At 35.9% G+C, this 26,782-nt stretch overlaps 2 protein-coding genes across 2 annotated transcripts; both read left to right on the top strand.

The window, feature by feature from the left end:
* Nucleotides 1-7,214: 7,214 nt before the first annotated feature.
* On the top strand, nucleotides 7,215-7,813 carry LOC108992328 (protein FAR1-RELATED SEQUENCE 5-like). Its single transcript, XM_018966861.1, has 2 exons — nucleotides 7,215-7,366; nucleotides 7,429-7,813. Exons 1-2 carry the CDS (start codon nucleotides 7,215-7,217, stop codon nucleotides 7,811-7,813), a joined length of 537 nt encoding a protein of 178 aa, XP_018822406.1.
* Nucleotides 7,814-11,798: 3,985 nt separating this feature from the next.
* On the top strand, nucleotides 11,799-26,415 carry LOC108992327. Its single transcript, XM_018966860.2, has 14 exons — nucleotides 11,799-12,043; nucleotides 16,402-16,609; nucleotides 17,146-17,258; nucleotides 17,368-17,427; nucleotides 17,728-17,815; nucleotides 18,372-18,625; nucleotides 22,859-22,995; nucleotides 23,496-23,695; nucleotides 24,188-24,529; nucleotides 24,639-24,740; nucleotides 24,826-25,123; nucleotides 25,329-25,480; nucleotides 25,593-25,877; nucleotides 26,161-26,415. The coding sequence occupies exons 1-14, from the start codon at nucleotides 11,799-11,801 to the stop codon at nucleotides 26,413-26,415; spliced, it is 2,739 nt and encodes a 912-aa protein (XP_018822405.1).
* Nucleotides 26,416-26,782: the final 367 nt, after the last annotated feature.

Raw genomic sequence — 26,782 nt, 5'->3', positions numbered from 1 at the left:
AGAGAGTAGTAACTAGGGATCTGATGAGGTGATGTCAGCGAAGCTAAGGGACAAGATTAGGGGAGAAAAGATTCACTAGCACCATACTTACTTCTGTAAATCGCCTGTGTCAAGTTTTTATTTGAGAGTGTAAAACACAAGTAAACAGAAGGTTCAATTTGAAGATTAATTCCTAGTTTGGGTATAGGTATTTTTAGAGAAAAAATTCTACTTATCATCCTCATATCACACACCATACATAACTTTTTTTTTTTCTTTTACCAAATATATAGTATATGAATGATGAGTATGAGAAATCAATTAGTTTATGAAGAATAAAACCCAAAGCTCTTCACAGAATACCTCACTACTATTCAGTATTTTAGTGTGGTGTGTGGAGATGATGAGTAGAAAAGCTCTTATTAGAATACCACAATATTATTCATTATTTTATTATTACTTTTCACATACTTTTTACTACTATTTAATATTTTATCATTATGTTTTCCTTACTTTTTTACTACTATTCATGGAATACCTAAGAATACCTCACTATTCAAACGCAACCACTACCCACAAATTTTTCGGATAATGTGGAATGTAAGTCGAATTTTAAAAAAATTGTCAACAGGGCAAAAATACCCCAAACGATTTTCAGATAACTACAACTTTCAAATTTTCAAATATATGGTCATGATCTTTAAAAACCTAAATAATCGTCATTTCTACATCAGAAAATACTTTTTTAAATTGTTCCAAACAAATGTAACAAGCTTGAAAGTGTTTTAAACATATGGTTACGAATCAGTAAATAACTTTTTAATAAAAGAACTTATTACTTAAGTTATAAGCTATATTTTCCGTCACAATCCCAAACATGCATTAAGATTTGAAATTGAAAAATATTTCGTGTTTAAGTAATATTTGGAGAGAAAATTATAAAAAGTTTAAAAAATTTAATTTCAGTGTCATGTTGTGAAATAAAGCACCTGAGCAACCACACCCATACACAACAATAATGAGATAGAAATTAAAATAAATGTGAAAATATAGGAATCAAGCAAATTACACATGACATAGTATTTAACATGGTTTGGCAACGTGTCTGCATCAACAAAGCTACATGGAATTTTATTCCCGAGGATATTACAATTGCATACAGTGAGTTATAAAAGTACCACTCTACTCACATAATCTCAACTCTCTTGAGGGCTTTTTCTCTCTCAATATGTTCTCATGCCTTTGCCTTTCTTTTGTTCACTCTAATCTGCTGAGTTCATGTCACAAGAGAACAAACATTACATATATATATATATATATATATATAGAGAGAGAGAGAGAGAGAGAGAGAGAAAATGACGATGAAAACCCTAAACGGCAAAACTGGGTTCTTCGCTTGAGCAGGTGTCGAGCGCTCCTTGAGTGAACAATCAATCGAATATTGCCTCAGGCGGTCTAACGAGCACTACTCGAGCGAGCACTTGAGTTAGTGCTTCACACGAGCCCAACATCACACGAACCTTGAGCGAACATTCTGTTTGTCCTTGGCTGGGGCCCACTGTCGCACGAATCTTGAGTGAACAATCTATATAACCTTCGCTCAAGCCTACTGTTGAGTGCATCTCGAGCGAACTGATGGGTTGAGCTTCGCTCGAGTCAAGATCGAACGACAGTCGAGCAAACTTTCTTTATGTGCCTTTTCTATTCACATACCAGACTCCACATGCAACTCAACATGTCAAACGTCCCCCAATTGTTGTATTCCACTAGAGGTGGGATTGCAGAAGATTTAACCACAGTTCCCAAATTGGAACGTCCACTTTAGGAAGCGATTGTGGCCTGTTCACTACTAAATCAGCAAGGACCCTTCCAAAAGAAGGGCCAGACGAACCACCTAAGCCATTCAGCATCACCTGCGAGTCATGAAACTACTCCTTAGAGGCCAATCCCGCCAACTGAACCAATGGGACAGCGTTGAACACTATATGGAAAACCTAGGCGTCACCCAATTCCAGAGTAGATTTTGAAGGACATGTGATACCAATCAAATGGCATCTTCATTCAACTAAGAGAACTGTGGTCAGTGAGTTATATATAATTGGGTTCCAATTGGGTTTTTAAGTTGCTAACCCTAAGAAGGGAAAACCTAAAAGATGACAAAAAGAAAAAGGAAAAACAATAGAGGAGGTGCATCGGCTAGGGTAAAAAGCCCATTTGCAATCCCAAAAGTAGATTTGTGAGGTTTGTTGTGAGGTAGGGATGAAATGGAAAAAAGGTATATTGCAATTACAAGAGAACATGTAATTTGTTCCTTCATGTTGAAATGGCTAATTTGTAATTCGATGCAGTTTTACCTCGAATCATTTGATTTTGGGGTACAACATCATAAACCATTATATGTTTAGTTCATTAGTTCGAAAGAATAGGATTTTTCTCCCTATAGTCCTTTAGATCATAAAATATTGTCAATGATTTCTAGTAGGCTTAACAGTAACTGAGAACTTGCTAGTCAAAATTAGATAGTCAACATGGTGGTGATACAATAAAGCTAACTTCAATAACGAAAGAGGATACCAAGAGCCATTCAAAAGAAGCTTTCCTGTGTACATGGAAATCAAATATCCAATTTGGTTTAACTTTTTGATGCAATAACTAATTAATTAGGTTATCAAGCAAATTGAAAAAGGTTAAGGCACTTGATCGGCATGATGAATATGTTAACATGATGATGTGCAGGGTATCAATTCTACACGAGTAAAAAAGAACTTTAACATTACCTCTAAAACAAACAATAATAACTATATATGAGTTTTGAGATGACTTCATAAGATTATAATAATGCCGACGTAAGATCTGCCCCAAAAATTGAAATGATTTTATTGCTTATTATTCTACACAAATGATAACACATCTTCTGACTTATAACTGTTTGAGTTTGGAGCATTAGAATATGACAAGATCTCATGTTAAACCATTGTAGAAATTTGGTAGAGAGAGCGTACCTATAGCCATTTGAGAGAAGAGTGTAGCGGTTCAGTCTCTTAAGTTCAATATTCACTCTCTTTAAAACCTCATAGGGATGGAATATGTAAAGTTAAGAATGAATTTGGAGCAGAATGAATTTGGCGCGAAGACCATAGCCTATATATATTTAGCAGAATTCCAATTTTGCCCATAATAAAATAATGGAATTACATGGGTCCTTAATGGGTCTCTACACATGAATTGGGTTGATACCACTTTAATGTTCATGATTTGACTAAATCATGGGCTTCTAAAGATTTATCAATAGCCCAGTTATGTCACTTTATTGATCACACATAGTAGGTCTTACACACATATATACTCAAACCTTATAGTTGGTAATTATACAATATATGAATTATGATATAGACGATTGGAAGAGGCTGCTCAGTCACTTTTTAAAAGAATGAAGTTAGATGATTGAAGGAAGTATTGTTATCTTTTCGTAAGTTCAGATTATCAGGTATTCTAGATTTTTCTCCTATAACTTGTTTACATTTATATTGGTTTCATATATTGTATTTAACATTGTTAATTTCTCCTGCAACATTTAAATTCTATCAATGCACATAATAGAACGTATTTGACAATCCACCACCGCATCGATTTAAGGTCATTCCAGCACCATGCCGATAAAATGGTAATTACTTGTTAAAATTTCGTCATTTTTATTATATTCTTTAGTTAAGTACTAAGATGATTTTTTAAAATTACTACTGTGGCTTTGTTAGAAAGGCGATGATCCTGAAAATTTCTCCCTTATTCATGTCTGTGTTACTACTCACACTGATGCACACAACGAGTTGATTGATCCTTTCGCCAAAGATAATTATGCAAGTGAGGTCATTTTGTGTGTGTAAATTATGCCAACATGTGAAGGTATATTATATTTTCTTACTATTTCTATGTTACTTATTGTGAAGGTAAATTATGCCAAATGATTAAGATGTAGTCAACCTCTGACAAATATTTCTTAACGTTCGAATGATTAAAAAAGATACGTTCGAATGTACTAATTAACCATCCGAACGTTAAATTTTTATGTCTGAACAGTTGCCCAATAACGTGCGAATGGAAAATTCAAACGTCACAACACAAACATTCGAACATGTCTACGTTCGAACGTAAAAATTAAACGTGCGAAAGAAAAATATCGAACATTAGATGTTTATCTTTCGAATGCTAATCGGTCGAGTATACATTCGAACGTTATTCTATAAGTTTGAATGTTACATTTTGTTATGGAATTCAACTCACAAAATCTCTTCACGTTCTAACGTTGCATCTCAAGGAAGACTTCCAACCATCACAAAAAAAAAAAAAAAAATAGTGACGGTTGTATAGTAAACCGTCCCAAAATACTTTCTACGACGCCTTTTTGGTGACAGTTGTGGTTATGGTTTCAAACCATCATCAAAAAATTTTTGTGACGATTTTCTTATTTTTTGTGATGGTTTCATCAGTAAAAAAAATGAATTTTCTTATGGTGTTGAAGGAATCACGTGCACATGTCGACAAAATGCTTTGATTGTTTTCCATCATGATCCACGGTGGTCATTCTAATAATTACAAATAAAATTGAGATGCAAATAAAGTGTTAATAAGCCACATTAATTCAGAAATGCTTCGGTGTGAATGTAATTAGAAAATTAGAAAGAATAACAACATTGGTCAATATACAAATACGGTAATGATCATGATCTATTGACTATTCTAAAGAGTAGTTCTACAGACAGGCACAAATGTGTGGCTATCTGCGGATGACACTGATGTGGCAAAATGCCACGTCAGCAATTAAAAAAAAAAAGAAGAGGAAAAAGACAAAAACGCTGAAAAGGAAGGAAATATGTAAAAGCGGGAGGGAAGAATTATTTTGCATTTCATTCAAGCGGTAGTCCAGGCAATGACGAAGGCAAAAAATCCAATTTCCGTGGCCTCGACGTAGTGCTATAGAAAGTTTCATCAGATTTCTTCCTCTCTCTCAGATCTCAATTGTCAGTTTCTTCCTCTGCGTCGTGACTCCGTCGTTGATCACTTGCAGCAACCCGCCTACCCACATTTCGTGGTGGAACCTAGTAAGAGGCTTAGTGAAAATCACAGATGCCTGTAGTGAAAAATCACAGATGCCTGTAGTGAAAATCACAGATGTCTGTAGTGACAAATGTGGGTTTTTTTGCGTCGAACACGTGTTTCATTTTTCATTGCGAATGTACGGGAGGCCTATAGTGAAAAATGTCCATTTGTTTCATTGTGCAGAGTTTGGTTCATTTGTTCCTTAGTTGGGTGGCATTTGTATGGTTATACATGCATAATTTGTCAATTTTAGAGCTTTCTAAGTGTTTGTTTTGGTTGTAAATTTTGGCATAAAATCTTTCTATACATTAGTTTTATTTTTATGAGAGTTTGGTTGTTCAGATTGTATCATATTACACTTGGTTATTCAAGTTTTATTTTTTTATTCAGGTTTTATCATATTATTCAGGTTGTATCATATAAATTTTGACACTTAGGTAGCTAGACATTAGATCCCAAAGAAAAGAAAGCACACAAGAAATTTAATCAAAACAGATCATATATTTCTTGTCATAAAAAAATAAAAACAACTTTATGATACAAATGAATGGGTACTCACTGATCATATTCAAAATTAATATAATATTGTAGGTTCGTACATCTTGTTTTCATTCTTGACAACCACCCTCATTGCTGAGGTAGATGGAGAAAGAGAAGGAAGACGTATCCCGCATAATAGCTCCTATCACCACTCCATCAACCCAGGTATTGTACACCTCTTTCAACAGTTGACGCGTGTTTATTTAATTGCGTGGGTGCGTTGATTAGCATTATGTTGCTATATGTTATGACATATCAAGACCACTTTATCCAAACTTTTTAAACTACATGCCAAGTTACTACGGTCTAGTACGTCATTTGTGGTTACCATCTTTTGTGCCTCCTCCAAGTGCTTGCCCATATCCATGGAGTAATCAGGTTATTGTTGGATGGTAAATTAGTTCACATGTGCTTTATTTTATGAACTTGAATATTTGGTCTAATTATTTATTTTTAAATATTTTTTGAAAAACTACAGCAACACCCATGAAGCTCTACTTCTGCTACCACATCAAGTACTACTACCCTTAGTAGTACCACTACCTTGTATAGTTCCGCCATTCCAATGATAGGACCTCCTCTAACTGCCTATCAATATCCATGGAGCAACCAGGTGACAATTTCTTGGAGTATTTATTGTAGTTAGTGTGTTTTTATTTTCTGAAATTGAATTTTTGTTCTAATTAGTTATGTTAAAATTTTTTTTATGAAAAATTGCAGCAACACCCATAGAACTCTACTTCCACTGCCGCTTCAATTACTGATGCCTTGAGTAGTTACTTTGTTGTGTCAAGTACTATTGCCATTCATAGTTCTGCTGCCGCGTCAAGTATTGCTACCTTGAGTAATTCTACCGCGTTGTATAATTTCGTTATACCAATAATGGGACCTCCTCCAACTGCTTACCCAGATCCATGGAGCAACCAGATGACGATTTCTTGGAGTATTTATTGTAGTTAGTGTTGAACTTGAATACTTGGTCCAATTATTTATGTTTATAACTTTTTTTTTTTAAAATTGCAGCAAAAGTACTGTAGCAACACTCATGGAACTCTACTTTTGCTGCAGTGGATACTTCCACTCCTATGTCTAGTTCCGCAACTAGTGTCAGTTCTAGTGTAGCTGCCAGTTCTAGTGTACAAACTAACGCTAGTGTTGCTACTAGCTCATGTTCGAATTTACCAGCTTTTGTTTCTCCGACATCTACCAACCCATATCCATGTGACAATGAGGTGATGTGTTGGATTTTCCACATGCTATCTTTCACATTATCCACAACATATATTGTCATATAATACTTCTTTCTCTTTTATTTTCAGGAAATTAAAGTGCAGCAAAGTAAGTCTGTTGAAGAAATTAGTGAAGCCACATTAGATTCAATAGAAGTTGAAACACAGTCTACTGGCTCTTTCGGTAATACGGTTGATACCAAAGAGGCTTGCAGTTTTGGGTCACTTCATATGGAGCCTACTGATTGGGGTGATATCATTGAGGAGCCAAAGCCAGGAATGCGCTTTGAGTTGGTGGATGAGTTGATGACTTACTATAAACATTACGGAAAACGATGTGGTTTTGCAGTTATGACCTAAAGGAGTAAAATGGAGAAAGATGGGACAGTGAAATATGTCACTATGGAATGTGCTTGTGGTGGCAAGGCAAGAAATAGGGCATCAAACGTTTCCAAGCCACGGCCAACAAGCAAGACAGATTGCAAGGCAAGGATGAATGTGATGTTAAAGGATGGGAAACTGTGTCACATCCGTATTTAACACACAATCATGTGCTCAGTCCTAGAAAATCCAAGTTTTTCAGATGCAACAAAGAAGTTAATGAGTCTGTTAGGAGGGTGTTGGATACAAATGATCAGGCTGGCATACGGATGAATAATAGTTTTCATACTCTTGTGACTGAGGCCGGTGGGTTTGAGAACGTACCATTTAGAGAAAAAGATTGTCGTAATTATATTGATAAGGCACGACACTTGTGCCTTGGTAAAGGTGGTGCCCAAGCACTGTTTGAATACTTTAGAAGGATGCAATACAAGAATGATGGATTTTTCAATCTCATGGAATTGGATGATGATGATAGGATGAAAAATGTGTTTTGGGTGGACGCCCGTAGTAGAGGGGCCTACAATTACTTTGGAGATGTGGTAACATTTGATACCACGTACCTGACAAATAGGCACTTTTCGTGAGTGTAAATCACCATGGACAATCAATCATTTTGGGTGCAAGCCTTATTTCAAGTGAGGATACAAAATCATTTGTATGGTTATTTAAAACTTGGCTTAATTGTATGGATGTAAAAGCGCTGAATACTATTATTACAGATCAAGATCGCGCAATGACAAATGTAATCGCCATTGTCTTTCCCTACACGCGGCATAGATATTGCTTGTGACACATATTGCGAAAGGTCCCTAAGAAGCTTGGTTCTCATACTCAATACAAATGGCTTGAAAAGTAAGTTGCTATCTTGTGTCTATGACTCCCTTACAATCGAAAAATTTGAGAATTCTTGGAACAGCCTCAAGGATATGTTCAACTTGCATGAAAATGCATGGTTGCAAAGCTTATATGCAGAGAGAGTTTTGGGTGCCGGTATATTTAAATAACTTGTTTTGGGCTGGAATGAGTAGAACTCAACACAGTGAGAGCATGAACGCTTTCTTCGACAGCTACGTGCATGCTAAGACAAACCTTAAAGAGTTTGTTGATCAGTTCGACAATGCATTGAAGAAAACAATTGAGAATGAAAATCAAGCTGACTTCCATTCATTTAACTTCACCATTCCATGCATATCACACTTGGCTCTTGAGAAGACGTTTCAAGAGGTGTACACAAATGCAAAATTTAGGGAGGTTCAACAAGAAATAATGAGAATGATATATTGTCATTGTCGTTTTGAGAAAATGGATGGAGTAATCACAACTTACTCGGTCGATGATGAAATTAAGGCTGAAGTTTTATTAAGGAGGTTACTTATACTGTTTACTTTAACGAGGCCGAGTGTGAGGCGAAGTATGTTTGTAGGTTGTTTGATATGTGAGGAATAATATGTAGACATATTATCGTCATCTTCTCAGCTAGGAAAGTCCGTGAGTTGCCGAAAAATACATATTGGACCGGTGAAAAAGGACATAAAATGTAAGTATACTATTATCCCTAGCAGTTATGATGTTGCCGAGCATAGACCCGAAACTGTTAGGTATAAATGTATATTGAGAATTTTTGATGAGGTAATAAAAATGCAGTTTCGTGCAACAGACATATTGAGGATATGGTTTCGAAGTTGCATGCGATGAATGACATATACCGCACATCGAAGCCCGACAATATAGATTCTAATGTTGGAGTAAGGACTGTAAATGCAGCCATAGAAGGAAGTTCTAAAAATGTGCTAAGTCCCCATGTTGTCAAAGGCAAGGGAAGACCCCCGTGTAAGAGGGGGATGTCGATGATGGAGGAACACTTGAAGAAAATTAAAACAAAGGCTGCGAAAAAGAAAAACGATAAGGGAAAAAGCAAACTGGTGAGAGCATAGTTATTCTCATTATTATGCGATGTTCATTTTTAAGTATGTGATAATATATTATATTTCCAATTATTTTTTATGTTGTTAGAGGTGTAGCTTGGATACCTAATTATTGGAAAGTAATGAAAACCAACTCGGCCCATTGGAAATGAGGATGCAAGAAACTATAAAAACTCCCATAATGGTGGATCAAGAAAGTGCACAACAAGAAGTAATGGGGACACAAGAAAATGTACAATTACCACTTTCATTTATTTTATTGTATTTATATGTTTTTTTATGGTGGTCTTACTTTGTCTACTATTATATTCATAGATGCAACTATGGATGGATGGAACGTAGTTGGAGATGACAGATAGAACTCAACGAAGTAGCTTCTTGTAGCAAGACTTGTTGGAATCCATTATTGAATTATGTTGTGTGTTGATGTGGTGATTTGTTGGAATTTATGTTAGAGGTGGTTTGTTGGCATTTGTGTGTTGGGGTGATTCTGGAATTTGCGTGTTAGTGGTGCTATGTTAGAGTATGTTACGTATTAGTGGTGAAAGTATACTTTTTGTATCCAAACTCATGTTTTGTATTTTAGTACTTTGAGGCCACATTTTGCACATTTTGTATCCAAGTACTAAATTTATATAAATGTTACTTTCTATCCATGTACTCAACTTGTTTACGTGGTTTTAAATGTGATTGGTATTATTTTTTTTTAAGTTTATGTGATGATGTGTTTGATATTGCTCCATCTGTCCAGGTGAAAAAAAAGTAAATCCATAAACCTGTAATTTAGTCCTGACAAATATTCTGACAAAATGATCAGGCTGATAAGTTATTTTCTGAGCGGATACATACTTTGTTAATAACCAGTGGCACGTTAAAGCACAATAAAGTCTTGGGATTGAAGATCAAATACAATTCACAATAATGTCTAAAATACATAATTTTAAAGTCTCGACTTACAAACGCTAAGTTTATATAAAATACAAATACAAAGTCGTCATCACTTTAAGCGTATCAAATACAAGTAACTAACTATGGATATTAGCCAATACACACGCAATAGTGTGTGTGCATGCCGCATGTCGGCTTCTTGACTGCGAAGCATGGCTTGATCGTTGTGGAGTGTCAACTCCCTCTTTTGAATCTCTTCTTCTCTCTTTTAAAATTCTTCATCTTTCCTTAATACTTCTGCTTCTCTCTTTACAAGGGCTTTCTCTTTGTGTTCACCACTATCTGCCCACTTGAAATATTTGCAGTGTGGTAACCCCTGATTATACATAAATAATCAAGCTTGCTATCGAAATTTTGAATAAAATATTAATATGTAAACATAAACAATTAAGTACTGTTAATTGTGTCAACCTCTATGTTGTACAGTGGACACCCAAAGAATGGTCGTCCCGGATTTCTTGGAGTATTTGAGATTCTAAGTACAACTTTTTTCCCACATTTACACATTGGGTCGTTATCCAGCGATGCTGATGCAACTGATGAAGACATTCTAAATTAAAGCTACAAAATGCCTCTTAAAATACTCTTGCTCTGTGTGACTTAGCCTCTCTTGAATTTTTTGAGGAAGCACAGTACCTATAATCCATTACATTGATGTGATTATTTCTACTGGTAAAATGCTCAACAAACATGGCAAGCAAGAAATATAACCACATATAACCAAAATTTTAGAATGACAATGCTTAACAACACTTTGATATATAATGAATATGATGCAAGGAAGAGTTGGGTGCAGCACAGAAGTTGTCGAGTGCAAAGAAAATGAACTCAAAGTCTCTAATGCCATTGGGATAATCTCATCTTGCAATCCCTATTTTCAGTTTTCAAGGATTTCAAATTTTAGAATAAGAAAGTACTCTTTGCTATAAAATGCCCACCTATACAAAGATCTAGATTTCAGGCGTGTGCAAGCCAGGAGGCATATTCACCATAACCATCATAAAAACATGGATATTGTTCAGTATTGGAGGAGCTCAATATATATTATTGAGCTCAAAAATCCAATTTATTCCTATTGATTGATATGGAATGATTTTAATATGTTACCACAAATAAATCAGCTTCTCTTCCATATTCTACAGACTGATCAACAGCCCATCCAACTGAGCCAACACTTGGAATAATCAGCTTCTCTTCCATATTCTACATATTAACCACAACGTTGTAATAGCCACTGTTGTTTTGCTCTAAAACCATCAGTTCATTAACAACAACTTGAGCAATCTCCAAGTTCCTATGAAGCTTACACCCCCCCCCCAATAAGGCACACCAGATGACGGTATGCTTCTTCATTTCTTTGAATTGGCTCTAATTACATGTACAAAAAATCCTTCAAAAACTAATCAACTACCCATAAACATTTAATGATCACAAGTCATTCTCTTGTGAATAATAATGCATGCAAAAGAAAAATTCCTGCACTTTCTTCCACTGATGAATGGGGGATTCATGACTTCTTTGGATTGGTTCTAATTACAGATACAAAAACTCCTTCAAAAACTAATCAACTACCCTGAAAATTTTAATGATCACAAGTCATTCTCTAGTGAATAATAATGCATGAAAAAGAAAAATTCTCTAGTGAATTTTAACAGCTCATACTTGGGATGAGAGAAACCACAGATCAATTCACACAATGAGAGAAATCTGGGTTGGGAACCACAGATCGATTTGCGCAGAGAAGAAGAAGAAGAACCACGTTGAGCAGGAAGAAACCGATTCGCGAGAAACCACAGATCGATTTGCAGAAGGAGAGAAAGTTGGGTTGGGAACCACGGATCTATTCGCGCAAAGAAGAAGAAGAACCACGTCGAGCAGGAAGAAACCGATTCGCACAGAGAAACCGAACAGGAAGAAGAAAATGGATGAAGTCGAGCAGGGGTTCTCGAAATGTTAGAGTTCGGGTTCTTGGAGAGACGTCGAGCAGGAAGAACCAGAACACATTTCCAAATCTCAAAAACACACCGTTTTGAAGTAAATAAAACAGTGCGTTTCTCTCCACGTCGGAGGTCGTCCGCAGACAGGCCCGCCTCGTGCCTTCCTTTAGACTTTTTTATTCTAAATATGAATTTTCATGATGTGTCGTTAAAAAACAATAATAAAAATGCCTTTATATATAATTTCGAAGTTAATTTTTCAATGAAAACTGTATAAAATCGGCCATTAATTGTTTTTTTTATAGTCAATAATTATTGTTTTTTTTAATTAAAAGGATAAGCTTTATATCATTTTTTAGACTTGCTAAAGATGATAAGCATTATATAATACGGAAAATGTAGGGTTGGTCGATGTGAAAATGTTGACGATGGGTGTGATCATTTCATGATCAGTAGTCTAAGATCCAAATGACAAATATATATATATATATATATATATATAAATATATATATGTGTGTGTGTATGTGTGTGTGTGTTGTGGAATTTGTTAATCATCATTATTAAATTAAAACAACACCCAAAACTCATGTGTACGTTGAACGAGTTTTATTTATTTATTCGATCTGTATGACTCAGCTGGCATGGAAAGGATTCCTCATCGTCAGCCATATGACGTGAAATCTCCCCAATTGATCATCAATCGAATTTTGTCCCGGATCTTGCGGGTTTAATTTTGTTGTATATCTATTAAAGAATTGTTAGTAACAAAAACTCTCACAAAAGTAATCTTATAAATTGACATGACTTTATAATAAAAGTAGTTTTACAATTTAATGTATCATATCAAATTATATATATTAATTTATAAATCTACTTTTATTGAATCTCTTTGTATATATCTAAAACATTTCTCATTTTATTTGATGGAAACCCGAGAGAAGACTGCGAGTAACGATTTTCCTCGGCAATCATATATCATTCGAGCAGATTATATATATATATATATATAAAAGAAAAGAAGCCTTCCTTCCAATATTGGGGATATATGTTTCGAAATAATTTACATCTCATTTCATCCAATCACATCTTATTTTATTTTCAAACATCACTCAAACATGACAAATACTTTCAAACTAATTATTACCATTTTCTCAAATTTCTAAACTTTTAAATAAAAAATAATTCAACTTTTTCAAATCTCAAACAAAAATTATATTAAAAAATTATATATTCTAACAATATTTTAACTTTGTAATATTTTTTATTCAATTTTTTCTCAACTATCTCACTACTATTAACAAACCATCTTGCTACTATTCAAGATAAAATTTTCATCTCATTTTACTCCCAAAACATCTACTATAGTCTTCTACGCGTAAGTCCAGTTTCAGACACAAACATGATTGGAATATGCCATTGAAGTATACCAACCTTAATGCTGCTTCCTCGTAGATAGGATTGTGCAAGGTTGGTCACTCGGTGGCATGCATGTGTTGCTCCCAGTTCCAGATATAAAGTCAAAGCTTTAAAAAATGGAAGGGAGGGAGAGAGAAACAGTACTATTTTATTCCCCTCATTGTCTCACGTTGTTAAGTTCTTCGCGCGTATGAATATATATGTATAGTTTCCTCCTTAACATTTCTCTTCATTCTCAGTGTTCGCTTGGCTACGAAGCTACGGCCCGCAGGTACGTACCTTTCTGATCTCTCTACCTCGTAAGTGTTTTTTTGAAACTTCGAGGCTGTTTGCATGTTTTTCGTTTCTGGACTGAGCAATGGCGCTTTTGTAAATTTGTAGTACTGTTCCACAATGAATTTCTGGTTTGTTTTCCTTGATCCGTGTGATGATTTCGTTAATGTGTGCATTATTTACATCTAGAAAAAGTATGCATATTTCAAGCTCCCTTTAACACCGGAATCTTTGCCCTAGCTAGCGGCGGGAAGGATTAGAACAGAAATGCTTTAAGTACTAATATAAAGAGATTTCAAAAGAACAAACTCACAAACTGCTGTGATTTGATATAGAACATTAGATTTTGAAGTTATTTTTATTATAAAATTTACTTTTTTGAAATCTCTTTGTGTTCGTAAAACTTTTTATAATTAGAATATAATATATTCCGAATTGTTATTTTTTTTTCTTTACAATTTTCTTGCTCCTCATCTTCTTTCCTAATTTCCCAGATACGGCCTGCTGCAGGTACCTAATTTCTTGTCTCTATCTCATAAACTTATTTCTGGTTCTGTTTTTTCTGATCATGATGTTGGATTGCATGCATTTAATATGATCATCTATTTCCGAAGAAACAAAATGCAAGAAATTAACGTGATCTCAGTCAATTTGTAAACTATATATAATATTATTGATGATATGTGTTATTGTTTAGTAACTTCTCATGATTAATTAGTACTGATCTGTATCCAAATATTTTAGCTTTTTTAATTTAATTTCTATTCTTTTCTGAAGTTAGATGTGAACTAATTAATTATGGTGTTGACTTCATTTGTTCCAACATCGATCGAATTAGCAGCTTTGACTACTACTAGTGTACGCTGTAATTCGAGATCATCATGATGATCATGATCAAGAAGGTTTGGAAAAACCTGTTCTGGTTAAGCGAACATGGGTTTTATCTTTTCATTGCGTTTTCGTTGATGCATCACTTCTATCCTCTGGTGAACATAATTTTATGCGAGACTAAATTTCAAGTTCTGTTTGCGAACCTCAATTCCCTACGCCTGCCATGGATCGCATCCAACAATATTTGGTACGTTAACATTATTACTCTGATCACTTTTTTTTTTTTTTTTGATACTTTGGTTTAATTCATTCTTCGCACCGAATACATATATAGGTGTCATGTTATTTTCTCACGGAACGTGATAGTCAAATGATTGGAAAATTATTTATCAATCTTTACTTAATTATCGATCTTCCAATCATTAATTCGATATCATATAAATAATGATAATGATTATAAGAAGGATATTGACAAATAACCTTTTTTCTATGTATACATTTGATTGCATTGTTAATATACATTTCAATTCATAGTGTGTGTGTGTATATATATATATATATATTTAGTACCTGTTTTATTCAAAATCGACCATAGGGGTGAAAGATGCACACAAAAGTTGTGACCCCAAAATGTGTGTATCCTCGGAACAAGAGTCATGAAGAGCCATACGCATTTGCATGTCATGTTTGTGTCCTTTTCTTATGAATGTGTGTACATGCAATAATAAAGTAGGGGAGGTAATTATAAAGCCAATAATTTTTTTTTTCTTTGAAAATGCACACTTTTGCAGGCAGATATCCTGGCTGTCACTTTTAATAAGCACATCCTTGGGTTACTTTTTACAGCCTTGGATCCGGTCCAATAAGTGGTAAATATCACTCTCCCTTCTATATATGGCTTACATTGAAAGACATGGGTTATAATTAATTATACATATGTGTTTGTATGTATTTTATGCATATATATATATATATATATATATATATGCATGTGTTTCTTCATTTCATGTGCAGATACGTGTGTGCATATATATATATATATATTTGAAAAATGTTTTGGCTACAAATAGATTCTACAAAAATAAATATACAAAATAACGTAACGTGATGTAGTCCGTTAGAATGTAGAGTTATTTTTATTAGAAAGTAGATCTAACATACATACGTATCATATAAAATCATGTCAATTTGTAGATTTATTTTACGGAATCCTTTTGTACTTGTAACACTTGATCTATCTCTATATATTATATACAACATGCACCAATACACATATTATATATTTATTGAACTTGAAGGTCGTTCGCTCGTAAGGGCCTGTTGCCTAGCCCAAATATGGAGCTGGTTGTATTAAAGCTAAATAAATATATATATATATATATTTATATATATATGTTTCAATTCAAAACATAGACTACTAGATGAAAGACATGATGACGTAGGTACGTCTTCCATGTGCATGCGTGGAAATCAGGTGCACTCACGTACATGAAAGACATATATTATATGTGTTTGCATGTGCAGTCATGCATGTGAAGATCATAATCCTGATCTCCACTCCCTCATTTCATTTAATATATGATATAAATTTCGTTTCTTTGCATTTAATAATGGCACATGATGCCAACTGCCAAGTCATTTAAAAATTACTTTAATGATGTATTAATAATAATGTATTCACCATGTGACAATATATGCACCATTATTAGCATGCAGTAAAAATATTATATTAATTATCAACGCGCGGTACACACGTATATATATAAACACATACATACATACATACATATATATATATAGATGAAAAAATATATTTGCAATCGTTATTCGTGCTCTTGCAGGTATTTGTACTGGCTTTTAGTAGCAGCTCTCTATCATCTTCCTCCTCAGCCGAGGGATAACTTTTACGATATGTCTGTTTTCTTGACAACTTTTGCCTCTTCTGTTCTGCGTCTTCTCGTCTTCCTCTTTATTTATGATCGCCTCGCGTACTACTTTAAACTTGAGGCTCCAAAGTGGAACCTAGGGAACATTTTCAAACATTCTGCAGTAAGTACTCCTGAAGAGGATCAGAACTGATCTTGATTTCAGATAATTGAGTTCTACATGCGTACGGTTTTCCTCTATAAGTACCACTGAATAATTTTCCATGCTTTGAAGATTTTCAGTATAGCCTGCTGTGGTTGGATCCGGTGTACGAACGGTACTATTCAGATCGAGGTACGGCTACAACCCATGACTTAGCGGCTCGCTATCCTTTCCTCGCTCGCGCACTCGAGTTTTCTTATTAGTCGCCTAGCTGCAGATTTCCCTGCCTGCCGTGTGTATTTAGACCCAACACAGAATCAATATGCCATATAATTTATAAGTGAACTCAATTTGTCATCATCATATATACTTCAGCCACAGAAAATATGAGGAATTGAAGATATATCACATCACCAATTTAATAGATCGTTAATTGGTTAAGAAAACTATTTATTATACATATATATAAATATATATATATATATATATATATAATATACGTCGATTTATATCGTATTGATTACTCTACGTACATATTCCTTTTTTTTTTTTTACAGGGGCCTTCAAGAATTACAGAGAGTCCAATATCATATGACACCCACGTCTCATGGCCCCTGTTTATAGGCCTTAACATTTACGTGCATTATTACCAAAAGAGAGAATCAAATACGTGAGTACTGTCAGCTTTTAGATAATACATGGAATATTATTAAGGCATCTTGCCTTAATGACTGGACTGGATTGAGTGATTTATATAATATAATCAATTTGTTGGACAGATCATCGGATCAAGATTGTCGGAAGCCTTATTTTTTAGATATGGTTCCTTGGTATTCAGGGTACGTATGCTTTACCTATCATTTTTCTAAAATAAATATATAAATTGATATAACTTGACGTGATATGATAAATTATAAAATTATTTTAAAATAGATCTAATATATGATTATATGAAACTACATCAATTTATAAATTTATTTTTATGAAACTTATTTGTGGCGGTATCAACAATTCTCAGATCTATGCCATCTTTTCTTATTTGTTTGTTCCCAAAAGAACTCTTTTTCCCGAGGTTGGCCTTGTTAATAAGATTTTCAAGTGGTTTTTGTCTCTGTTCTGGTGTTTGTTATTTATCGCAGAACCTCAGCTGACCTTTACAAGACTGTTTTTGACCTCCTGGTGTCAGTAAATATCTTCCTATGTCGCTTTGACTTGCGTATAATGCAGGTATATGTAACTTCTTTCCTTACGAAGCAGCTAGCTCTTGGTAATAAAATCTTTCCATCTTCTATATTTTGTTTCCTATATTGCCATAACTCAAGATTTAATATTCCGATTGTCATTGACTTCATCATCAACAGCATTTTCATGATCTTATTAGTGATCAATCAATGGATACGAAAGCTACAATCAAATTTCAAACTCAATATTTCACTCAAGATTTTAAAATTCTCAACCTTAAATTTGAGAGTGATGTTAGAGATAATATCAAAACAAAAATTTGACTTGATATTATCTTGATTTGATTTTCATATTTAATATCAAATCAAGAGATATGATTTTCAAATATATTTACCATGCATATCACATCTTTATGTAATTTCGCTATGAATTGGGCTTCTCTGGACTGCACCAGGCCTCTGCCAGGAACCCGTGACAGCTTGTTAATTTATATAAGCTACTTAGTGTAGGGAACAATCAGCAACAAATTTAGTACTTCTTTTCAATATTAATTTGTCTTGAGCATTACTGCCCCTTTTCTCCTATATATATTAATCTGCAGGCTGTAACGAGTCAAGTTCAAGATGGAGCTCGAGAACAGAATCGTGGAGCCCGAGATCAACACAATCTTTTGTATGATTTTAGTAAAAAGAATGAACTGTGGTTCGATTTCATGGCTGATACTGGCGATGGTGGGAATTCAGCTTACACTGTGACACGTCTACTTGCTGAGCGTGCCATTCGTTGTAATGGCACTAATGGCACTAAGCTTACCTTAAAACGAGGAGACTTGCTACTCATTGGAGGGGATCTTGCGTAAGTTCGACACTTTGGTACTTACCATTCAAAAAAATTTTACCAATCAATTGGTAGGATGAGTAAGGTTAGATATGGTCTTAAATTGTGTAAGTCTCACTCACTTAAAAAAAAATTAGATTTTTTCATGTGGATCATAAATTTATCATTTTTTTAAAGTAGTGTGCAAGACTTGCGTACGTATATACTTTAAGAGTGTATAAATTATTTCTCTTTTAAATTCAGCACATATAAAATCCGGCACATATTAAGTGAATCCCGCTTATCTTCAAAGGGAGTGCGTGTGATACCCAATATGATAAGGATAAGGATAGGTGGTATATGAGATCCCACATTGCTTGGGAATGAGAAGTTCTTGCTCTTTTTAGAGTATGAAAAATGCTAGTTTGACACCTCATTTTGACACCTTTTTTATTTTAATTTTAGTTTTAATTTTAATTTTAATTTTTACTTAATGGTTAAGGAAGTAACTATTAGTGTATTGATTTTTTTTTTATATTTTTTAAAAATGTTTTAGAATGATAAAAAAAATATGAATAAAAAAATTCAAAAAATAAAAAATAGAAAAGCTAATTTCAACTAGTGGTCACTTTGAGCAATGCTACTAAGGCGGTAGAGCAGCACCGCTCTTGGAGTATAAATCATGTGGTTTGGGCCTTCTATTAGGGTGTTACAGTACGCAGGGCTTAATTACACATCCTAAGATTGTATCTAGCATTACTTCATATATATGTGTGTGTGTATATATATATATATATATATATATATATATATGTTGTATGTACTCATTTTGTCGCACGATATCATCAATGTTAGAGACATGATTACCTCATTTTGTTTTTAATAAAGAATTTGCTTCTATTATTTATAGGTACTGAAAATATTTGTGAAAAACCACCACACTTTGGGTGGAGTCCGAATGTCATTTATATAGAGATGCTGTACAACTTGATAAGGAAAGAATTCAAATATTGCAGCTGTACAAATCATAACGTAAAAGAATAACTCTAGAATATTACAAAGCAACAATTACGGGTCAACTACAATCACTTAGGGAGGATGGCTAAGAATCTGGAGAAGATTCTAAGGGATCCTCAACACCCCCTCTCAAGCTAAGCGTGGGATTAGAGCACACGTGTAGCTTGGATCGAAAGAACGTGAAGAGAGGCCGAGAGACGCTCTTGGTAAAGATATCAGCAACCTGAAGTGTTGTAGGAATATGTTGAGTGCGAATTCGACCAGCAACTACAAGTTCTCGAAGAAAGTGATAGTCCAGATCAATGTGCTTGGAGCGCTTGTGAGAGACTGGATTTGAGCTTAAGAAGATGGCACTCTTGTTGTCACAAAGAAGGAGAGGACGATCTGTGGAGGGGACACGCAAATCACGAAGAAGATGATCCAACCATAGAACTTCAGCAGCAGTGGAAGCCAGAGCACGGTATTCGGATTCACAGCTTGAACGAGATACTGTTGGTTGCTTTTTGGCACTCCAAGAGACAAGATTATCACCAAGATAGATGGAGTAGCCTGAAGTGGAGCGTCGAGTGTCAGGGCATCCGGCCCAATCAGCATCAGAGTAGGCAGTAATGGTAGTGGAAGAAGAGGCAGCGAATGATAAACCAAAATGCAGCGTGCCCTTGACGTAACGAAGAATGCGCTTTACTGCTTGAAAATGTGCATCGGTTGGAGCATGCAAATATTGACTAACAGAATTTACCGAGTAGGCAAGGTCAGGGCGAGTGATAGTCAGATATTGCAGTGCACCAACAAGAGAGCGGTAAAGAGTGACATCCGCAAACTGAGAACCATCAAAAGAGAGGCGCTGAGCAACAACCATAGGAGTGGTTACAGGTTTGCAGTCAAGAAGCTGAGCGCGTGCAAGAATATCACGAGCATACTTGGTCTGACTGAGGAAAAGACCAGTTGAGGTGTGAGTGACTTCAAGACCAAGGAAATAGCTGAGGGAACCCAAATCCTTAGTGGCAAATTCTGAGTGAAGCTGCCGAATGAAGCTGCTGAGAAATGTCTCGTCATTACCAGTGAGAATAATGTCATCAACATATAGTAAGAGATAAATGATATGTTTCTGACGATGGAGAATGAACAAAGAGGTATCAGCACGACTGCAAGTGAATCCAAGTTTCAGAAGAAACGAGCTAAAACGCTGGAACCAAGCACGCGGAGCCTGCTTAAGGCCATAAAGAGCCTTTTTGAGTTTGCATACATGATGAGGGAAGCGGGGATCAACATAGCCAGGGGGTTGTTCCATATAAACATGTTCCTGCAAAATGCCATTAAGAAAAGCATTTTTAACGTCGAGTTGACGAAGAGGCCAACCAGAAGTGACGGCCAGAGAAAGCACAACACGAACAGTCGAGGCTTTGACCACTGGACTAAAGGTGTCTGTGTAATCAAGTCCAGGAAGCTGAGTGTAGCCCTTGGCAACAAGACGGGCCTTGAGACGATCAATGGATCCATCAGATAGGTACTTTGTGCGAAAGACCCATTTAGAACCCACAATGTTTGTTTTGAGAGGCCGAGGAACAAGATCCCAAGTGCAGTTGTCATGTAGAGCTTTGATCTCTTCATCCATAGCAGCGAGCCATGCAGGATTTTTAGCAGCAGTTTTGAAACCACGGGGCTCAGATGTTGTAAGAAGCGCATGTAAGAGTCCTGAGACATGATGACTAAGGTAAGCAGGATACCGTGGGCGAAAAATGCCTGCCTTAGCTCGAGTGACCATTGGATGAGAGGATGAAGATATAGACTGAGCAGGAGCAGCTGGAGCATCAGACTGCGGTGGAGACTCAGTAGCTGTGGGGGCAGGAGACTCAGTAGATACCTGCACATGCTCAGAAGAAGAGTCAGAACAGAGACGACATGCATTAGACAGAGACCGAGAATGCAGATCAGATAGAGTTGTGGGAGGCAATGGGGTAGGGGGTAAATTTAGAGCATGCATTAGACAGAGTCCGGTGTCATGTGAGCAGATGCGCCCGTGTCAAGGTACCAATCTGAACTGGAAAGTCCATCGGAGAGAGAATTCTGCTGAAATGCTTCAGCAAGTTGAGCCGACTGGTCCGCACGAGTGTATCGGTTTCGGCATCTATCTGCTGTGTGTCCCTCTGTTTTACATATCTGGCAGCGGGGATTATATGGGCGACGAGATCGATTATTATTTCCAGAGGAGTGACCACCAGAATTACTAGAGGAAGAGCCTCCCGTGCTGCCATTTGAGCCGCCTTTGGAGCGACGATTTCCTGTGGAGCGAAACTGTCCACCACGACCAGTTGATCGATTTGCTGTGAAAGCTGCAGGAGAAATATTAGTTTCAAGTGATTTTTGAAAAATATCATAACTTTCGGCCAGAGGAATCAAGTCATGAAAGGAAGGCAGCGGAGTAAGGGTCATTTGTGCAGAAGAGAAACCAGCAAATTCGGTGCCGAGAGCACGAAGAAACCAGTGAGATTTGTCGAGTTCATCAACTGGGCGTCCAATGGCCATTAACTGGTCACAGAGACCTTTGAAAACACGAGCAAATTCAGCAACGGTGCGGTTTCCTTTTTTTATTAGCTGAAGTTCGTCTTTGAGACGTAGCTCACGAGTTTTGGATGCATGACTGAATGCACGTTCGAGTGCAACCCAGACATCCCGAGAAGTGGAGTGACCAACAGCAGCGGCCATGGCTTCTTCAGATAGGGACGATAGCAGCAGGCTGAGAATTTTCTGGTCTTTGAGTTTCCATTCAAGAAACCTGGGGTTGGGCATGGAGGTGCCGTCGGTGGCGTTAGGCAAAGTTTCGGATGGTTTGGTGGTGGTGCCATCAACGAAACAGAGGCAATCTTGGCACTGAAGCAGGGGCAGAAGCTGGCTTTTCCAGAGTAGATAGTTGGTTGCCGAGAGCTTAATGGTGACCATGTGAACCATGGTATTGAAGGAGAGAGGTTCAGCCATGAGAGGAAAAAAAAATGGTGTCGGAAGCTAATCCTATAGGGCTCTTGATACCATGAAAATATTTGTGAAAAACCACCACACTTTGGGTGGAGTCCGAATGTCATTTATATAGAGATGCTGTACAACTTGATAAGGAAAGAATTCAAATATTGCAGCTGTACAAATCATAATGTAAAAGAATAATTCTAGAATATTACAAAGCAACAATTACGGGTCAACTACAATCACTTAGGGAGGATGGCTAAGAATCTGGAGAAGATTCTAAGGGATCCTCAACAGGTACCCTAATCCGTCAAAACACACATATGAAAGGCGCTTCTTACGTCCTTTCGAGTATGCTCTTCAACTGCCTAACAATCATAAGTGGGATCATGGTCATGTTGGACCTCAGTGTTTTGTTATTCCCGGAAACCATGGTTGATCCTAGCTCGCTCTTATGATTTTGAGACTCTTCTGAAATTCTTTCCATGTTTATGCATGTTTTATATATTAACTGCTTGTCCTTCCCATATTTCTTTGGGCGATATATGTAAGATGCATGTGAGTACGTACGTAATTTAACAGTTAAGGATATAATATAAAGAGTAATGCTACAAGCAATTCATGTGGAGTGCGATAACCCGTGTAATTTTTTTGAAAAAGAGTGGAGTCTACTATTAAATTTTTTTTTTTTTTTTATGTGGTTCACGTATTTATTATCTTTTTTCAAAGTGATTGCACGACACTTGCACACTCAGGACTGCACCTATCATTTCTTTAATATAAATTATTATTTGTATTTAATTATTTGTATTATAATCTCAAAATAAACATGCACTACAAATATACAGGCACATCCCCAATAATGCATGCTTCTTGCTGTACGTACCTTATTGTGTTTATGGTAATATTATTTTCTCAATTTTGGGGGTGACAGATTGGTTTGATGGTCTTCAAACCTTTACGAAGTATATATGTGAGAAGAAGTGGTTGGGCGGGTGGTATATGCCTCAGAAGACGTCTTATTTCGCTTTAAAACTTCCTCAAAGATGGTGGGTTTTCGGTCTTGATCTTGCACTCGATGGTGATATCGATACCTACCAATTCCAATTCTTTTCAAAGCTTGCAAGGGAAATGGTATTTTTCTTGTTTATCTTTCTCAATCATTGTTTTATTATATTTGCAGTAGAAATAATTAATTAATAGACATTGAGCTCTTTTCACAATTGATCTTTACAGAATATTCATGTATTAAAATGAGAGTATTTTTGTAAAATTAAGACACTTTTATATGTTATTTTATAAAAATATCATTAATTTAAAGCCAATGATTATCACGTAAATAGTTATGAAATGATGTAGTACAAAAAACTGTTTTATTTTTTACAAAGTATATATATTTGTGACCAAAATAACCATTTGCCACGAAACGGACACGTTCTCATTGCAAATGGTCATTTTGGATTTAATACGATCGACCTTTGCCAGGGTATGGTTAGTTAAAATTCTTAACTTTTTGGAGGCCATATGATTAGACCCAAATAGGTAGACATTGACAGTTCAGATTCTGTTTCATAATCTTGTTGATTTGACGACATTAATGTCTAAACATCATGTGTAATTAATAAGATCGGAAAAAACGACGCTGTGATCGTAATGACACACCAACCGGATTGGCTTGTTGATTGGTACGAAAGTGGTACGGATGGCGAAAGGGATAATCTGTCAGAGTTGATCTGTAACATTTTGAAAGAAAGGTGTAAGCTTCGAATTGCTGGGGACATACATCACTATATGCGCCACTCAATGGTACCTGAACCGAATGATTTAGTTTATGCACAACATCTGCTTGTAAATGGTTGTGGTGGAGCATTCTTGCATCCCACCCATGTATTTGGTGGTTTTAAAGAATCTCATGGAGTTTCCTATAACTCCGGACCTAGTTATCCAGACAAAGAAACGTCAAGGAGGGTAATTTTCTCTACTTGCATGGATCCCCTATCATGAGTACCAATCTCAAGTTTCATAAACATTTTAGCTTTTGTTTCTTGGACATAATTTTCCTTTTCATTTACTTCAGCTTGGATTTAGAAATATTTGGAAATTTCGAAAGGAGAATTCTCAATTTGATTTTGTTGGGGGCATTATGTACTATATGTTGGTCTTTTCTATGATCCCACAGGTAATTTCCCATTATTTAAACCAATGGAAGTACTTACCCTAAATTTAGTATCCATATGACTGATCTGATCTTTTTTGGGGCCTAGTGTGAGCTTGATCACGTCTTTGAAGTAGATTCCAAGTTGGGTTTTTGGAGAACTTGTTTCCGTACGCTGTGGAATGCTTTTATATACATGCTGGAACACTCTTACGTTTCTCTAGGAGCTGCTATGCTGTTGGTAGTCGTGGCAATGGCATTCATACCCTCCAAAGTGTCATGGAAGAAAAGGGTAGCGATTGGAATTCTTCATGTTTCTGCACATCTCTCTGCAGCTCTAATTCTTATGCTGGTGTTGGAACTGGGTGTTGGGGTGCTTGTCCACCATAAACTATTGGGAACTTCAGGTTCGTTTCCATTATTTTCATGCTTCATAGTTTTATATCATATTGTAAAAAGAGGAATATGTGTGTGTGTCTATATATATATATATAAAACAATTGGTCATTGTCAATATCATAAGGATCTCTTATTGATCTGAGTTGTTTGTGAAAGGAAAGGGAGAGTCAATATTTTAATTCCTAATAAATAAAAGTTGTTTTTTTTAAGCAGGGTATCACTCTTTATATCGATGGTATGAATCACAAGAAAAAAGTAGGCACTTTGATCTTTCAAATGGAACACGAGCTGGTATAAAACAATGGAGTTCTGACCTTTATTCTACATATATCAAGAATCTCATGTTTGCATTTGATGTGCCAGAGGTAAGAAAACATCTTCCTTTTGCAGAAATATTTAAAATAAATGCTGCTTTTCTGATCTTTTTCTTTATTACTAAGACACATGATCATGATTTCATTCCAAATGTATTCTCAGCTCATGGCTGTCACACGGATCAATATTTGCAAGAATGGGATGGCATCTCTCTCTCGATTGGATACCATTTTTTACTATGGCTCAGTGTTCCTTTATTTCTGGCTCTTGTCAACCCCTGCAGTTTCATATGTGTTTGGAATCTATCTATACATCTGCGTCAACTGGTTAGACTTGCATTATGACGAAGCCTTCTCCTCTCTTAGGATTGCCGATTACAAGGCTTTCACCCGATTTCACATCGAATCTAATGGCGATCTTCATGTTTACACCCTTGCAGTTGATAAGGTAAAGAACCATGCATGCATGCATGCATCGATATTCAATCACTTCTATGATCATTTTTCCTGTTAGTCCATAGGGTAAACAAGTTCCAACGTAATCACTCAAATAATACACGTCATCACAACAAACTTTACACGTGTCACAAATGCCTACCATGTCAACAAGGATTTAAAAAGGATGGACTATGGCTATCACCAATTTATCAATTAGCTAACTGTTGGACATTAAGAAACTATCATGGGAAGATTGAAAGTGCCAATATTGTTTGACATTCTTCTTTGTTTAGATCCCACTGGACTGGAGTTTAGATCGCCAATGGGAGAAGGAAAATGAAGACAAAAACAAGTTGAGCTACAATAGAGATTTTCCCAGCCAATGGGAAGCATCTGATCCGGACAAGGACCCGTTAAGGACTGTGAGGATCATTGACGAATTCGTCATTCAACGATCGAATACGTCATGGCTTGGGAGAAATTCCCCTCCAAGGGAAAGTCTTTTCACGAAATTGTATTCGCTTCTTCACCATATCACCGAGACATGATCCACCTCAATAATCCTTAAATAATGCGTTTTCGTGGACATTCACGAAGCTTTATTGCACCTACGCTCATTTTGCCTTCGGTCTTTGTTATCTTAGTCTCGGGTTATCTTAATTCTGGAGCTCTCCTACTAGGTAGCTAGGTAGGGATAAGAGTTCTTGTTGACTACAGTACTGTTAGAGATAATATCAAATCATGAATTTGATTTAATTATTATCTTGATTTGATTTTTACAATAATTAGCATATTTCTATTAATATTCTGTATAATGTAATTTTTCTATAAATAAAGATCGGCCAGTACTTTGTTTTCGAGTAATAATCATTTTGGTATTCATCAAGAAGCCAGTTCGGGTGTGGGTGGTATCTA

Source organism: Juglans regia, chromosome 15 (assembly GCF_001411555.2).
Source record: "Juglans regia cultivar Chandler chromosome 15, Walnut 2.0, whole genome shotgun sequence".
Classification (NCBI taxonomy): Eukaryota; Viridiplantae; Streptophyta; class Magnoliopsida; order Fagales; family Juglandaceae; genus Juglans; species Juglans regia.
Note: the sequence above shows the minus strand (reverse complement) of the source record. Positions and strands in the feature narration are given on the sequence as shown.

What these genes read in the sequence shown, in the direction of transcription:
- LOC108992327 (XM_018966860.2), top strand. Translation starts at nt 11,799, where the DNA reads ATGAGAGAAATCTGGGTTGGGAACCACAGATCGATTTGCGCAGAGAAG. An exon ending in CAAAAGAGAGAATCAAATAC is followed by an intron (nt 17,259 to 17,367) that starts GTGAGTACTGTC and finishes TTTGTTGGACAG; the next exon opens with ATCATCGGATCAAGATTGTC. An exon ending in TTGCATTTGATGTGCCAGAG is followed by an intron (nt 25,481 to 25,592) that starts GTAAGAAAACAT and finishes ATGTATTCTCAG; the next exon opens with CTCATGGCTGTCACACGGAT.
- LOC108992328 (XM_018966861.1), top strand. Translation starts at nt 7,215, where the DNA reads ATGGAGAAAGATGGGACAGTGAAATATGTCACTATGGAATGTGCTTGT. An exon ending in ATGTTAAAGGATGGGAAACT is followed by an intron (nt 7,367 to 7,428) that starts GTGTCACATCCG and finishes CAAGTTTTTCAG; the next exon opens with ATGCAACAAAGAAGTTAATG.